Raw genomic sequence first — 14,461 nt, 5'->3', positions numbered from 1 at the left:
ATCTGAAATCAATATATCTTATCTCCATAATTATTTATGTGGCAAAATGCTGTGTATTGAGTGGTATGACTGTATACCGTATCTCTTAAATGTCCGTCTAGTTTGAACTTGCTGCGCTAGCAACTGCTCTCTCCACGGAAGCTTTGCATTTAAAGGCCTGATAAAATATTTCAACAATATTTCGTGTCTATTTACTTATGTGGCAAGTAGCCGTGTAATAAGCAGGATAATGTACATCCAGCCGGTTGTTATCTAAGAATAAACCCCCTTCAGGCTGATGCAAGACCTCATCACCCTGTCAGGGGTTTATTCTGAGATAACAACCGGCTGGATGTACATTATCCCTTACTTATAACCCAAGGTTTTTATTTTATTTTAATTTTAATTAAAAAAAAAGAAGTAGTTACTGATTAGTTAATAGTGAACTACCTTATTCAACTGAGCACTATTACTTACTAATAAGTTAATCAGAGTTTCTTGTTTAGTTAATAGCAGTTACTAGAATGTTAATATTGTGTTACTACTTTTTTTCTCAGTAGTTATTCATCATTAATGATGGAACGGTATCTTAAAGTGTTACTGTACGATAAGTAACTTTGCAACCACATGTGAACTAACTCTCCTTCGAGTATTAGTAGAGCTGCATAATTCTGGATAAATTGAGAATCGCATTTTTTTTCATTTCATACAAAGATCATGATTTTTAGATCACAATTATTTTTTAAAAATCGGTATGAATGATTTAATGACATCAGTGTTTATATCCGTACTATAAACTTTTATTCTAGTTATAATATAAATATATGTTACACAGAAATAATTATACTGTGTTTGTGAAGCTGTTTCATATATACGTGACATCTGCTCTCACTGGCTCAGCAGATTTGAATGTAACGAGTAATCATGCTGCTCTAGTAGACTTAATATCTGCTAACACTTAATTTTGATGGTCCCTCAACAGACATTCTACTGATTATAAGTAACTTTGCAAGCACGGCCGTCCTTAGGGCGGTGCAACTGGTGCACGCCTTAGCACACCCCAAACCCCACCCCCGAGGAGGGCCCCACTTCCTCTAACTCGCACTGTCTACAAACAGTCTACTACAGTCCACTAAGGGCGCTTTCACACTGGCAGTTTAGTGCGGACCGGGGCACGGTTCGCATGAAAAATCGCTAATGTGAACGCTGTCATCGGACCCGGGTGCGCACTAGAGTACCGAACCCGAGACTACCTGGAGGAGGTGGTCTGAGCTCGGTTGCTCCCGAACCGTGGCGCGGTTCGCGTTAATGTGCAAGCAACACGGACTCGGGTGCGCGCTTGTTCAGGAAGTATAGTATCCCGCGCATGCGTATCACTGTTGATATCATTGTTTCCTCACACACGACAACCATGAGTGGCAGGGGAACGTTGTGAAACACGGCGTCCCCTGGATATGTGCTGAATTACACCATGTAATGAACATAAACGTAGTTGTCTCTCACTATGTTGCGCATAATAGCACCAAAAAAACAGACAAATTACAGCTATGCTCAGTCGAGTTGTATTCTCCATGCGTTTTCCGTGTGCCTTTGCGATGACGTAAGATCACTGCAAACGCACCTGGGTTCGATACAACTAATTGAGTGTGAAACCAGACCAACGCTGCGGCGGGCGCCGGGAACTAGCGCACTCGGGTTCGGACCGCAGCAAACGAACCCAGTGGAAAAACGCCCTAATACTCCCATAAGAGTTAGTAGATATGTAGTTGCAAGGTTATTAGTTAGTAGAGTGTCTAAAGTGCACCATGGAAATAAAGTGTAACCAGTATTTATAATAAAATTTGTTTCTTTTATCTTTTATCTGCTTTCTTTAACCTGCAAAATTTTGCTGATAAATGATCAATTGACTGCACCTGACATTTAGGTGCTGTGGCATAGTGGTTGAAGATCTAATTAAATATGCTGCATTTTGCATACATTTCCAGAACATAAATCTAAACATAGGATAAACTAAGGTTAAAAATTCTTGTTTCTAGTTTTTACAGAGGAGATTTTTTCAACGTTAAAATTTTAGCAAGTTTTTAGGAATAAAGTGTTATTTAAATCTGGCAAATTTTAAGAATATTTACTAAAATTGTGTTTTATTACAGGTTTATGTCTTAGACCAACAAAATGGGAACTCCGAGGATTTACAGAGCCTTAAACACTTTACTGTGCAGGAAGATGCCAGACTTGGAACTGTCATTGGAACACTTGGGATTTCTAATACACCAGATATGCAGATACGATATTCTATTGTTGAGGGTGATGGTAGTTTGCAATTTGGCATCAAAAGTGCAAGTGGCGAGCTCTATGTGGCACAACATCTGGACTATGAAGTCACACAGCGTTACTTCTTGGTTGTACGTGCTGAGGCCACCCCCACTTTCAATGTCACTGTATTTGTGGCGATCAGTGTTGTTGATGTCAATGACCACACCCCCTGGTTCCCTGGCAATGACAACTTTGTTGTGTTTGGTGTTTATGAAGATGTTATTAACGGAACGGTGGTGTATGTCTTTAACGCCCGTGATGGCGATGGAAGTCTGTGTAACAGTGAGCTTTATTATTCTTTGACCTATGACCCTGACTCTGCCATAGAGGGACTGCCTTTACACATCGACCCTCACACTGGAGTTGTCACAACAAATGGAAAGTTAGACCGTGAGCGCACTGAGAGCATTGTATTTAAAGTGACTTCCAGAGACAATGCGGAAGAGCCCAACAATAGGAAACATACATCAGTCATCGCTCAGCTGATGATTTTGGATAGCAATGACAACAGCCCCACATTTGTCTCCATGGAAGTAGCTTATGTCTCAGAGGATACAGAGATGGGACTGTTGGTTCATCATATTATGGCTAAAGATGAAGACGAAGGAAGTAATGGACACATCACATACAGTGTTATTTCAGGCAATGAGAAAGGCTACTTTTACATGGAGCACACAGGTAAATATTTTATTATGGATGGATCATTTTATGGATGCAAATGTAGGTCTAAGAGTTCATCGATTATCGTTGACCCTACCTTTAAAAATGATTTTTCACATGACTATAACACATTTCATACACAATGGAAATTCAAAGTGCTTCACATGAAAAGTATTTTTTTTAAAGAGTTATCTTATGCGCTGCCTGCCTCTAATGGCTCCCAGAGCCCATCACTCCTAATAGAGTGCATAATATGCGCTGTCTGCCTCTGATGGCTTCCAGCGTCGTCCTCTTTACTCCTAAAAGAGTCCTTAAACCTTATACACCTGTTGTTACACAGATGTACTGTAGATTTACACCAAGTGTTTACAACAAGTCTTATATATATTTCTCTCTCTTACAGGACATCTGTACCTGAATTCATCCCTGGATTATGAATCCCAGCATGTCTACATTCTGACTATCCAGGCTAGAGACAGCGGTGTTCCCTCTATGTCCTCCACTCAGACACTTACAGTGGAGGTTTTGGATGTTAATGACCATCCTCCTGTGTTTCAGCATCACATTTACAATACCACTGTCATGGAGAACAGAGAACCGGGAGAGATCATTGTCACAGTCACTGCAATCGACCTGGATTCAGGTAGGCTACCGCCTTTAAAAACTCATGATGTGACCTTAACAAAATTTCAGCTCAATTTAGTTTTACATTTAACATAGTCAAACATATATTGCCAGTGAAATACTAGTTGGTAGTCAAACTGTTGTGGAAATCACCACAAGATGGCAGTATGGTTACTCACAGTTTCCATCATGCCGTTGTCATACCCAGAAACAGCTTTGCATAAAGCTTCCATCTTCCCCTTTTTCATGGGTTAATCATTATTGCCTTAGTGTCTGAATTTTATAAGGCTGTCTTCACATGCTTAAAGTCTGCCTTATGTTTCTCTTAATTATCTTTTAGATTTTGTCAATTGCAGGGTTGCCAACTTAGGTTGCCTGGCTGGAGTGAGATTTTTATGACATGGGCTGAATTAATGACACACACACATTTGATGTTTTAAAGATCCAAAAGTTAATTTCTAATTTCATCTTAATAATGCAAATTACTAATACTGCATTAGTAATTCTTCTGTTCGCTTCGTCTGTTTGACACTGTAGTTTGGTTCGGCTATACTTGGTTATTCCAAACTGTTGTGAAATGGAAATATGTGCATAATGTAGGCTGTGATTCAAAATTAAACTCTCTGAATATGTCCCTTCAATGCTCAACACAAATTGGGTTGTGACCTTTGATCAATGGCTTCTGCCATTTTAAATGCATCTTTTATCTTACAAATGCGTTTTTCACTTCTGTAAGTGATGTTGTGAAGTGATTGAGGTTCTGCATACCACAGCACATACACAATATTGCCAAAAGTTTTGGGACGTCTGCCTTTACATGCACATGAACTTAAATGGCATCCCATTCTTAATCCGTAGGGTTTAATATGGAGTTGGCCCACCCTTTGCAGCTATAACAGCTTCAACTCTTCTGTTTATGGGAATTTTTGACCATTCTCCTAGAAGCGCATTAGTGAGGTCAGGCACTGATGTTGGATGAGAAGGCCTGGCTCGCAGTCTTCGCTCTAATTCATCCCAAAGGTGTTCTATCGGGTGCAGGCCAGTCAAGGTCCTCCACACCAAACTCGCTCAACCATGTCTTTATGGACCTTGCTTTGTACACTGGTGTGCAGTAATGTTGGAACAGGAAGGGGCCATCCCCAAACTGTTCCCACAAAGTTGGGAGCATGAAATTGTTCAAAATGTCTTGGTATACTGATGTATTAAGAGTTCATTTCACTGGAACTAAGGGGCCAAGCCCAACCCCTGAAGAACAACCCCACACCATAATCCCCCCTCCACCAAACTTTACACTTGGCACAATGCAGTCAGGCAAGTACCGTTCTCCTGGCAACCGCCAAACCCAGACTCGTCCATCGAATTGACAGACAGAGAAGCGTAATTCGTCACTCCAGAGAACACGTCTCCACTGCTCTAGAGTCAAGTGGCGGTATGCTTTACATCACTGCATATGACGCTTTGCATTGCACTCTGTGATGTAAGGCTTGGATGCAGCTGCTCGGCCATGGAAACCCATTCCATGAAGCTCTCTACACTCTGTTCTTGTGCTAATCTGAAGGCCACATGAAGTTTGTAGGTCTGTAGCTATTGACTCTGCATAAAGTTGGCGACTTCTGCACACTGTGTGCCTCAGCATGCGCTGACCCCGCTTTGTGATTTCACGTGTCCTACCACTTCGTGGCTGAGTTGCTGTTGATCCCAATTGCTTGATTTGCTTCCATTTTGTTAATACAACTAACAGTTGACCGTGGAATATTTAGTAGTGTGGAAATTTCACAAATCGACTTATTGCACAGGTAGCAACCTATCACGGTGCCACGCTTGAATATACTGAGCCCTTGGGAGTGACCCATTCTTTCACAAATGTTTGTAGAAGAAGTCTGCATGCCTAGGTGCTTGATTTTACACAACTGTGGCCGTGAAAGTGCTTGGAACACCTGAATTCAATGATTTGGAGGGGTGTCCCAATACTTTTGGCAATATAGTGTATATTCAACTAGTCCACAGTCACATTATTACTTGTCTGGCTTTCACTGGCCAAATTAAAACATGCATTTCCCTGGCACAAACACTCTTCATGTTCTTTATGTTTGTTCATGTTTTCTGTCACTTTAGTCTCTTTGCAAAGAATATCTGTGTTAGACCAAACAAGTCCTGTGCTGGTCAGAAAATCCCATCCTCCAAATTATTTTGTGTTGTTTTGTTATTTGACGTGACTCGTGATATTTACTTGGGTTTTACACATAATGAGGTACACATTTCTGTAACAGTAGCCTGCAAAAACCTCCATGTAGCAAAACATGTCAGCACTAGTAACTTGAGGTAGTAGATTTCTTTTCATATTTGTTCATCATGATTTCAGTCTAAAAGTCCAGATGGCCTTGGTCATCAGACTCGAAATTTATTTAGTTAGCAGACTGCTGTTAAAAACATACATCCACCTGAATTATGTTTCGTAGAACTTGATTGCTAACATAAATCAACGGGTCTTTGTGTTCTTTTTCGCACGCCGTGTGTTATTCTGTGCGTCTTGTACCTAGTCCAAATATTCACAAATCTACCAGGCCCTTTTAAAATACCTCAGCCTCAATATCAGTGTCTGCCTGTCTCTGTGTTTCTGACGTTATCCTAGAACAGCAGTCAGGCCTCCTGCAGGATATTTGAAATTGTGTGTGATGATTCACTAACTCAAGCCATCTGTGCTAATAAAGGCCGGTTATTTTTTCTCCCAGAATTCACTCCTTTCAGCAGTGTGGTCTATGGTTTGTTCTTAGATTTTATCTTCCATTGCGTTAAACCTCACAAAACCACAGTGCCAAATGTTCATCAGATGAAGATTGATAATGTTAGTAATTGATCTCTTACTTTTGCATTAATTGTTTGATTTTAGTACATTCATAAAGCTGATATATGATGTTTTTGGCTGCTGGTGAAGTTTCCAGCATATGAGTGTGTCTGTTTTGAGTGTGTGTATGAGGGTCAATGATTTTTTCTACAATTGATTAATTTATTTAAAAATATATTAACAGAAACATTTTAAATTTGGAATTAAAATTCATGTTTACATTTTTGGGAAGGGAAACCTCCTTATGTTTGCCATAATATGTAACATTACTCTGATGAAGAGAAGGCGAGAGGCGTAGCAGATGTAATTGCAACTAAAAGTTGTTAAATCAAAGAAAAAGAAAAACAAGAAATAAATGAAACTGTGACGTAACCACAACTGACACAAGACAATGAATGAACTGAGAAAACTGAAGGCCTTAAATAATGGAATTCAATACAAACCAGGTGTGCACTAATCAGTGAAATAATGAATTACCGTGACAGCCAAACAAAAAAAGGAAGAACACACCGGAATTAAGGAAAACAAATTAAAAGTCATTGAAAATTAAACAAAAACACCAACTTAATGTGACAATCTTAATAAGTAATGTTATTTATTTATTTGACAAGCATTTTAATTTTTAACAAAAGTGCTTATTAGTATTTGGAAAAACTTTCATAAAATCAAAGACAAGGTGTCAAGGTCAATACATCTGTTAAAATATCAGTTAATTTGACTTTTTAAGACAAGACAAGGTTAGTTCTAAATTGGTTCTAAATTGCCCTGTGGTGCGACTCAAAAACAAGAAGATATAAATTAATTACAATTGTAAAAAAAATACATTTTACCTTGAAAAAAATATAAATAAAATGTAATATAAATAATGACTGAGATGTGTATGTGTCACAGCATGGTTGTAGCAAAGGATGAAAGAGCTATGTGCAGCAGTCTTATTTATTAACAAAATCAGAATAGCAAAACTCTCAGAATTTTCTCAGAACTTTTTCTGTAAACTCAGACAGAACAACCTTAAACAGACAATAACAAACCAAGAACAACTGGAACTGGGGGCAATATATACACAGAGAAACTCTACGAGACTAAAAGGACTAAATGAGATTATTAATTAGACACAGGTGTAACAAATGAGGGCAAATCAAAAACCATGGCAACTAATGACTAAGGCTAATGACTAAGATTTTTTGCATATCCGATTGAAATCCAATCAGACTTAGCAAGTGTGAATGGCAAAAAAATCACATAAAATGCGATTTTTACAAATCCGTCTCGAGCTACATTCATATGTGGTTTGAAAACCTATTCAAATTGCATTTCTGGAAATCCGTTTCAATCTGGCTGCTCTGATCAGATTTTGCATGGTTTATGTGACTTTCTCACGCCACATAAAATGTAAACGTCAGCCATTGTTAAAGGAAACATGTTGAAAGTCACTGCAGAAAGTGTTGTTGCAAAGTGCCGGATAAGCAGAAAATGACTATACACTGTAACGGAGACATGTTTTGAAACCGGCGGAAACAACAGCATGGAATAAAGCCACGCATACCAGCCTCATACTACGTTTTGTCCACTGCCTCATAAGACCCAGTAGTCCAGCGCAGCGGCTACTCATTGTCATGTTGTAAATAAGACACCACCTGTATTGCAAACCCCTCCATGTTGCGGTTGTTGTTGGTTTTGGCATATACCTACCAAAGCAACGTCATATAAACCAATGCAGATAATCCAGAAAACGAAAGAGCAGCATGGACACACATATTGGCTCTGAACAGTTGCAATACATAATGTGGACGACTATAATTTTAGATCAGATTCCAATCGGATACCCAAATAATCGGATTTGGACTGACAGTGTGAACGCAGCCTAAGACACAGGAAACATGAACTAACTCAGAATACTGAACAGGTAACGGTAAAAATTAAATAAGGTCAAACCCTGAACATAAGTGACAGTACACTAGTTAATATTTATACTTAAAATAAAATTTCAACCTTTTTTGTTGATAATGGTGGAGAGTTTTTGTAAAACCTCTATGAAACCAGAATAAATACAAAAAAGTACATTTCCTAGCACTTCTGATTTAAACTTTTTAATCTCTTCTATTTTTTTTTTTTTTTTTTTTTTTGTCTACACTCCTGTTTGTCATTGACCCATGCTATGTATCTGTATGTGTCTGAATGAGTGTCACTGTGTGGCTGCATCCGAAATCACATACTCTCTTGAGTACACTCTAAACAAAAATGGTGCTAAATAGCACTAAAAGTGGTTCATTGGCTTGTAATCATAGGGGAACCACTTTAAGTGCCATATAGCACCTACCTTTTTCAAATGGTGCTATGTAGAACCATAAGAGGTGCCATATAGCACCTTAACCACCCCAAAGAACCGCTAAAGAACCGCTGAAGAACCAAACTGGGCTTAACAGGTTCTTTAAATGGTAGTGGTGCTATATAGCACCTTAACCACCGCAAAGAACCCCTGAAGAACCGCTGAAGAACCATTTTTTTTTAGTGTGTAGGTACTTATTTTGAATAAGTAATTATGTATAAGTAAAATACAATCAGACATTTTTTGGTCCCCATGAGGAAAACAGCTTATAAATCATATTGGTGATGTTTTTTTAAAAAATGTTAAAAGAAAGTGTTTTTTTTATTGTTTTTTTATATATCTATGGAAAGTCCCCATAAAACATGAAAACACAACGTGTGTGTGTGTGTGTGTGTGTGTGTGTGTGTGTGTGTGTGTGTGTGTGTGTGTGTGTGTGTGTGTGTGTGTGTGTGTGTGTGTGTGTGTGTGTGTGTGTGTGTGTGTGTGTCTGTTTATTTTAGGCAATTTAGGATTTAAGGATTTAATTGAACATGTTTTATTTATTTAGCGCTGTTTTCAATTCAGAGATCAGATAAGAAGCTCATAAATAGCACTTTGCTGGACAGGAGAATAAATAGACCTCATTCAGCTCTCAAATACTCGTCACAGATCAACTCTCCTGCATTTGTTGGAACCCGCAACACAAAAGTGGAGGAAGGCACACATTAAAAAGGCAATTACTACTGGTACAATAGTACGTCAACTCTCTGTCATGACGTCATGCAGTCAGAATCAGAAGATGTTGGGGCAACTTCTTGTAGACAAACAAATTTTCTGGTCTGATGACCAATCTGTGAAGAGTTGTATGAAGAGTATGTGTGTGTTTCCCACAGAGGTGAATTCTGCTATTAGCTACAGCTTGTTACCCGGTCCTGGATATGAGCTCTTCACGATAAACACTCACACGGGCCAGATCAGCACCTCCACTCGGCTAGACAGAGAGATCCAGTCCAGCTTTACTCTCAGAGGTGAGATCTTCCATCTGGCTGAATCCTTCCTCCCTGTCCTTCGTAAACCTTTTTTTATTTTTTTATGTTTGAGTGTTCAGAATCTAGAACACACTGGCTTCTAAAAATTAGACACTGAAGGCCATGATTTATATGAGCTTTTTTAGTGGTAGGTAGGATTATTGATTGACAAAGATACATTTAACAGCTATTTTTTTTTTTTTCTGTATTAATATTATTTGTAGAATTATATGGTTTGGAATAGGACTATTAGCATGGTAAATGGTTTCAGATGTTTTACAAGTCAGTGTTTGCTTACAGAGTGTAATGGGTAATTATAGCTAATCATCAAATACAATAACAGAAATCTGTAGGATAACATGAAGATGGCAAGGCAGTTTTAAAATGATTATTGTTAAACACAAATGCAAATATCAAGCCACAGTGTTATTTTAGAACAGGGGTTCCCAGTTCGAGTCCCCGCGGCTCCTTGCTTGGCACAGTATGGCTGAATCCGAAATCGCCCCCTATTCCCCTTAAATATAAAATTTCAATCCCACATTGCACTGCAATAACGAGTGTACAACCGATGTACTCTCAACAGCTGATTTCGATTTCGGATTCAGCCTATGGGCCCTATTTTAACGATCTGAAACGCAAGTGTCAAAGCGCAAAGCGCAAGTAACTTTGTGGGCGGGTCTCGGCGCTGTTGCTATTTTCCCGGCGGGATAAATGACTATTGCGCCAGGCGCAAATCTAAAATGGGTTGGTCTGAAGTAGCTTCATTATTCATAGGTGTGGTTTGGGCGTAACGTGAAATGAACCAATCAGAGCGTCATCTCACATTCCCTTTAAGAGCAAACGCGCTTTTTCCATAGCGGATTGCTATTGAAACGGCGGATTTGCCAGGCGCGCGCCAGGAGCGGTTCACAGCCAAGGAGAGCAACGCTCTCGTCACGGCCGTAAAAGAGAGAAGTTACATTGAAATGGAGAAACCCACCCAAATTAACTTCGGTTAAACAGGCGTATGATAATTTGGGTAAATGTGTAAGCTAGATGTATGCTTTTATAATAAATAGTCTATCTATCTATCTATCTATCTATCTATCTATCTATCTATCTATCTATCTATCTATCTATCTATCTATCTATCGTAATAATGTATTCAAAAATGAAAACTGCTGCTTCTGTGTAGATGAGAGAATCAAAGTGTATGCGCGTTGTGCACACGCTACATTGATTATGGCCAAGCATGCGCCCTTAAAATAGCATATGAATAACATGCGCAACGCGCCACTGACTTTAAACTATTTTTTCCTGGTTAGTGGCGCAATTGTTTTCTAAACCTGCAAAATAGCATGAATGAACGTTTGCGCCGGAACACGCCTCCTCTTTGCGCTGAACCGCCCCCGGGAGCGCAAGTGTATTTCCTAACTTACCGACGTGCTTCTGTGGAGGGAAAAGTCCGCTTTGCGCGGGTGCAAAATAGGAATGATACATGCGTCGGTGTACAAAGTCACTTGCGCTGGGTGCAAGATAGGGCCCTATGTCTCTCTTATCTAACACACCTGATTCAGATCATCAGCTCGTTAGAATATGAACTCGGGTACATCCCGATTGACAGGGTCCCTATGCAGTGTTCACTGCTCCCTACATAATAATATAATAATGCCATAATAATATAATATAAATTATACTTTAATTTAATATACATGTGTTACGATCCCTATGGGAAATCAAGGGGTAAAGGTGAGGTATACAGGCAAAGGACGCAAGTCTGAACTGAGTTGCAAACAAACAATATATTTACAGTATGTTAAAAGGGGTGGTTGATTATGATTTCACTTTTCTAACTTTAGTTAGTGTGTAATGTTGCTGTTTGAGCATAAACAACATCTGCAAAGTTACAACGCTCAAAGTTCAAAGCAAAGGAAAATATTTGCTTTTAAATAAATCGTTGTTTAAGGACTACAACAAACGGCTGGTAGGGACTACACGACATTCCTCCAGGGTTAGTGACATCACTAACCCTAAAATATACATAAACCCGCCCCTGGGAACACGCAGTCCATGTTGAGAAGAGGAAGAATTGTTGTAGTAGAGCACATTTCTGAGTCTGCTCAAGCTGTCGCATCCGTCTTTTCACATGCAATACAGTACGTAACACAAATGCAATAGCATGTCACTCTGTAGGCATCTTACAATGGTTCTTACACAAGCGATTTTATAGATTAGCATGACAGAATATGCTAATTAAAGACTTGAAGATAGTTAACTCCAGATCAGCAACATAAATTCATCAACTAACTATTAAGAAATGTCCTGTTGCATTCTACATGTTGTCACTTCTTCTTGAGTCGCTCCATCATTGTCCGATTCCAGTTTAAACATAAAAGGCAGAACAGTTTCTGACATTTTAGTGCATGTCTGTGTGAGGTAATAGAAGATGGTAACACACACATGAGCTCTTGAAGCTCCACTCTCTGTGCCGGGAGCAGCAGCTCGTTTGCATTTAAAGGGACACACACGAAATGACATGTTTTAGCTCAACCTCAAAAGAGACAATTTTAATATGCTGTAAAAAATAATATGTGGGGTATTTTGAGCTGAAACTTCACATACACACTCTGGGGACATCAGAGACTTATTTTACATCTTGTGAAAAGGGGCATTATACAACCCCTTTAAGGTGTGAGAGTATAGCACGAGAAGGGAAAATATATTTACAATAAAGAAATAGAAGAAATAAACAATAAAATATAGATACTATTAATATTCATATATACAAAAAAGTATGAATGGAAAAGCAAATTACAAACGAGTAACACAAATTGGGATGGGGAAGAGAATTGGAGAAGGGACACGGGCGGCATCCAAATCAAAGAAATAATCAAAACCAAAATCCAAACTACCTTACAGAACAACCTCTAACCTAACTTCAAAAAGAATATTACAAAAGAAAATGGATCTCCATGTCTCAGATGCACCTACCTGCCCTACACTAAGCTAGCCAAAAGCAAAAATACAGTGGGTGGAGCTCGCCCCTAACCTAGTGATCCTATTACAGTGTAATTCCTTACATGTGCACAATGTTTGTCGTGCGACATGCTTACGTGTCCCTTTCTCTAACCTCAAGTGTGACCCAGTGCATAGTAACAAAAGGTAACACAAATGGAGAGGATGTACAGTTGCACAAACTGGGAGCATACAGTTACCAAACACACAGGGTCTACACAGTATTCACTAAAACACACACAAATGGGCTATCACACAAAACACAGTTTCAGAATCTAAAGATCTCTGATGTATAATACATCCATATAAATATTAATTATAAATTTCACTTTTCTAATGACAGTCTAATCTGTCAAACTCAAAAGCGCTAAACTGACTTATAAATGTATGTTGCGATATTTAATATGAAAATAAAAAAATTTTGGTAATTTTTCTTTTTATCTTATTTAACCCGTAATCATGACAGTTGACTTGTAACTTTTGCATATCACACACTTTAAAACCGTGAACAGCCGCATAAAAACACACCTGCTCAGATGGGAATCTTAAGATCTCGAAATACCCTTTTAAGTCAGGGTTAGCAGTGCACATATGGTCGAATGGATCCCACACCTCAAGTGAGCGTGTCAGATAAGAGAGACACAAGATGTGAAGAGCGGGGAGTCACAAGGACTGGAATCGGGAACCCTTGATTTTTAACTGGTTATATAACTCTGATCTGACCCCTAAACCTGCACAGTGCTTGGGGCACTCGAGGACCAGGCTTGGGAACCACTGTTTTAGAATAATTTTTATACCATTATAGTTTTTATTAATAATTTGAATTAGTTTTATTTTTATATTTTCCTTTTTTCGATTTAATTTCAGTTTAAGTTGTAGTAAATTTGTTTGTCTTTTGTCTGTATAGTTTTTATTTATTTAATTTTTTTAGCTTTATAGTTATTTTAGTACAACATTGGAAATGTTGCCTAAGCAACAAACAAAACAAAAAAGTCTGTTTTATATATATATATATATATATATATATATATATATATATATATATATTTTTTTTTTTTTTTATGCTTATTTTATTTCAAGTAACAAGTAATTTAGTTATTATTTATAAAGAAAATAGTTATTTCAAAATGTGTTTTATAGTTTTAGTTTTAGTTCACCATGATGACCCTGTCAAGCCTTTTTTTATTTGTTTCAGGACATTTGCACAATATTTTTAATAATCTGTAATTGCATGTTCATTAAAAATACTTTAACCACTGGAATTGTATGTGCTGTTGCAACCTTCACTTGTCAATGGTTTCCTGATTATAATAACCTGGTCACCTCCTTATGTGTTTTTGACTGCTTTACAGTTCAGGCAGAGGACAGTGGAACTCTGTCTCTCTCCGGCACTGCAACAGTCCTGTGCTTCATACTGGATGATAATGACAATACTCCAGAAATCTCTCAGCCTGATTTGCACATAGTTATCCCAGAGAACTTGCCTCCTGGAGTCATTCACATCATCCAGGCCTCAGATGTTGATAATGGACTAAATGGAACTATTCAGTATTCCATAGAAGGTAAGTAAATTCATCTATCCTTCACATTATTGACATTTACTGATTTTACATCTAACTGCTTTTATTACATTTCATGAATCTATACAAGGGATTAGGAAACAAAATGTTTTTTTAATTTTAACTCTTGAGTAGAAACAATACTTTTATA

At 38.2% G+C, this 14,461-nt stretch overlaps 1 protein-coding gene across 1 annotated transcript in view; it reads left to right on the top strand.

Moving 5' to 3' along the window:
- The window catches only part of dchs2 (dachsous cadherin-related 2), a 55,625-nt gene that overhangs the window by 25,021 nt on the left and 16,143 nt on the right, over positions 1–14,461 (top strand). The window contains exons 9-12 of the mRNA XM_082165624.1: positions 2,130–2,970; positions 3,356–3,595; positions 9,623–9,757; positions 14,104–14,313. Coding sequence (XP_082021750.1) covers positions 2,130–2,970; positions 3,356–3,595; positions 9,623–9,757; positions 14,104–14,313 — 1,426 coding nt within the window. The remainder of the gene's footprint in view (positions 1–2,129; positions 2,971–3,355; positions 3,596–9,622; positions 9,758–14,103; positions 14,314–14,461) is intronic.

This window comes from Leuciscus leuciscus (assembly GCF_965113295.1).
Source record: "Leuciscus leuciscus genome assembly, chromosome: 3".
NCBI lineage: Eukaryota > Metazoa > Chordata > Actinopteri > Cypriniformes > Leuciscidae > Leuciscus > Leuciscus leuciscus.
The sequence above is the reverse complement of the archived record's forward strand: the minus strand, read 5'-3'. Positions and strand labels throughout refer to the sequence as shown.